Source organism: Euphorbia lathyris, chromosome 2 (genome assembly GCF_963576675.1).
Source record: "Euphorbia lathyris chromosome 2, ddEupLath1.1, whole genome shotgun sequence".
In the NCBI taxonomy this organism is placed as follows: Eukaryota; Viridiplantae; Streptophyta; class Magnoliopsida; order Malpighiales; family Euphorbiaceae; genus Euphorbia; species Euphorbia lathyris.
The window spans coordinates 83,995,123-83,997,236 of record NC_088911.1 but is presented as its reverse complement, the minus strand read 5'-3'; the positions used below and the strand labels follow the sequence as shown (position 1 = coordinate 83,997,236).

Below are 2,114 nucleotides of genomic sequence, written 5' to 3'. Positions count from 1 at the left end.
TCCATAGTAAGTTACATGGTACAAAATTTGAGACTTTAGGATTTTTTAAATAACTATATTTCCATCCTGGATTATTTTCTGTCATTGGGAACTAAAATAATCAGTTATAGACTGCCTATATTATCATAAAAATATGCCTTACAAGCTAACATACCCTCCTGCATATAAAGTACTGAACTGTGAATGGTTGCATAGAAAGTACTACTGCATACTAAGTAGTAGCTTACTTAGAAAGCACTGAATTATATAAAGAAAAGTATAGTAATAGAAATTATTCATCAGTGTATGAAATTATAAAAATTTCTAATACTGCATACTAATAGAATTATTTTGTATTGGTGCATGAATATCTCCATTTGGGCATACAAATTAAGAAATACAAGGTTAATAATCCAAAATTTTCAGGTATCATGGATTAATAAAGAAGCAAGACACATATTATACATAAACAGCCTATAAGAAACACTAATTAAGCTAGCACACGTGTTTTATACAATGATTTGTTCATGAATATGATAAGGAAGAGCCTATAATGACGCAAGGGTTAGATACAAACCAGCATACTATTAAAGATTAAGTTGAAGAAAAGAAAAATAAAGCAAAGAAGGTTTAGATATGTTAAACTGAAATTCGAAAAAAAGGACACACTTGATAAAAGTAATAAGAAACAGAATATTTACACAATTTTATCTTTGTTCATGGCTTTGAGACCAATGATTCCATGTTTCAGAGATCAAGCGCCTTCAACTACCTGGGTTATCAACAATCACCTAAGCTTGACCAGTCTGATAATAGAAAAGCAATACTAGGTAGCATTTTAGTCAAATGAAACTAGTACAAGGTGATTGGAAACACTGAGATATTATTTAACAAATTATTGAATTTCCATTAGATATGGCTCCACTGATCAACTTTCACGAGCAGTCAAGTAGTACAGTAAGCTGAACTATCAGCTTATAAATTCCCTTGTCAACACACAATCAGAGCATGATAGCTATTTTACAGGATCTTCATCATCTCTATCCAGAGCTTAATTGATACACAGTCATCACCCAATTATGCAACTCAAAACCTAAAGCAACTACCTAACATGAAATCCTAGGTCAAAATAAAAATCCGAAAGTTTTCAATTAGCAACTGAATACATATCAATCAATATGCACTGCGTAGCTACTCTTTCAAACACCTATGTATTAGAAAGTATTGGCGAAACATTTCTAGTTATAAGCAACATTAGATTGATAATCAGCTATAAGATCGGCTCATGGATAATAATTTAATTATCAATTCACCTAAACCTACACAACTTGATCTTAAGACGAACAATCTACCAATTTAACCAAGAAGAAAGATTATATAATGAGAACCCGAACAGCATTATGCTGCAAAGGAAATCTCGGAGAATATAACAAGTATTATTACAATCATTAGTTACTGCAAGGTTTTTGAGACCCGAACATAAGCACCTGAGAGATCATTTGGACGGTCTTTGAATCGGATTTGGAGTCGAAGAGCTGTGAGATAATAAATTTGGAGAGAGCTGCGATTCTTGGTGTTGCTTTTGGATAGATTTCTTTTCAAATTCCTTCCACTTGTTGATCGCTATTGTGCAGATAACTATGACAAAAAAAAAAAATCAGAAACCAATATTTCTTGAAATAAAGTAAACATAAATAGATATACATACATCCGGCGCCGACGAAATAGAGCATACGGAGAACCTTTGGCCCTGCGGGGCCGGAAGCCTCTTCCATTGTCATCGCCTCTGCCCTCTGTATCAATATCAGCCTGTGAGTGAAGGGGGTTGGCTTTAGAAATGGGGTTTGGTTTGGCAGCAACGATCAACGGAAATTTTACATATAAATTCAATTTCAAAAAATTATTTATAATTAGGGTGTGTATCGGAACCGAACCGAACCAAAAACACCGAATATCGAAATTATCAAAAAAAAATAATTCACACCGAATCGAATAACATATAAAATAAAAATATAATCGAACCGAAGTATTTGGTTCAGTTTGTTTACCAAGCCAAGGTGTCCGCTATGGTTACTTTGTTTTTTACAAAGTACCGTTACTTGGTGCTCATTTTCACCATTGAATTAATTTTATGC

At 33.2% G+C, this 2,114-nt stretch overlaps 1 protein-coding gene across 3 annotated transcripts; it reads right to left on the bottom strand.

The window, feature by feature from the left end:
- Window positions 1–421: 421 nt before the first annotated feature.
- Window positions 422–1,836, bottom strand: LOC136220644 (uncharacterized). Of its 3 annotated transcripts, none has more exons than XM_066008439.1 (3): window positions 1,688–1,836; window positions 1,467–1,617; window positions 422–785 (listed from the first exon to the last, which is right to left on the bottom strand). In XM_066008439.1, exons 1-2 carry the CDS (start codon window positions 1,758–1,760, stop codon window positions 1,475–1,477), a joined length of 216 nt encoding a protein of 71 aa, XP_065864511.1. In that variant the 5' UTR covers window positions 1,761–1,836; the 3' UTR covers window positions 422–785; window positions 1,467–1,474. The 3 variants fall into 3 exon arrangements, with proteins under 3 accessions (XP_065864511.1, XP_065864510.1, XP_065864509.1); XM_066008438.1 differs by having other exon boundaries at window positions 422–751; XM_066008437.1 differs by lacking the exon at window positions 422–785 and having other exon boundaries at window positions 1,172–1,617.
- Between the last annotated feature and the right edge of the window lie 278 nt (window positions 1,837–2,114).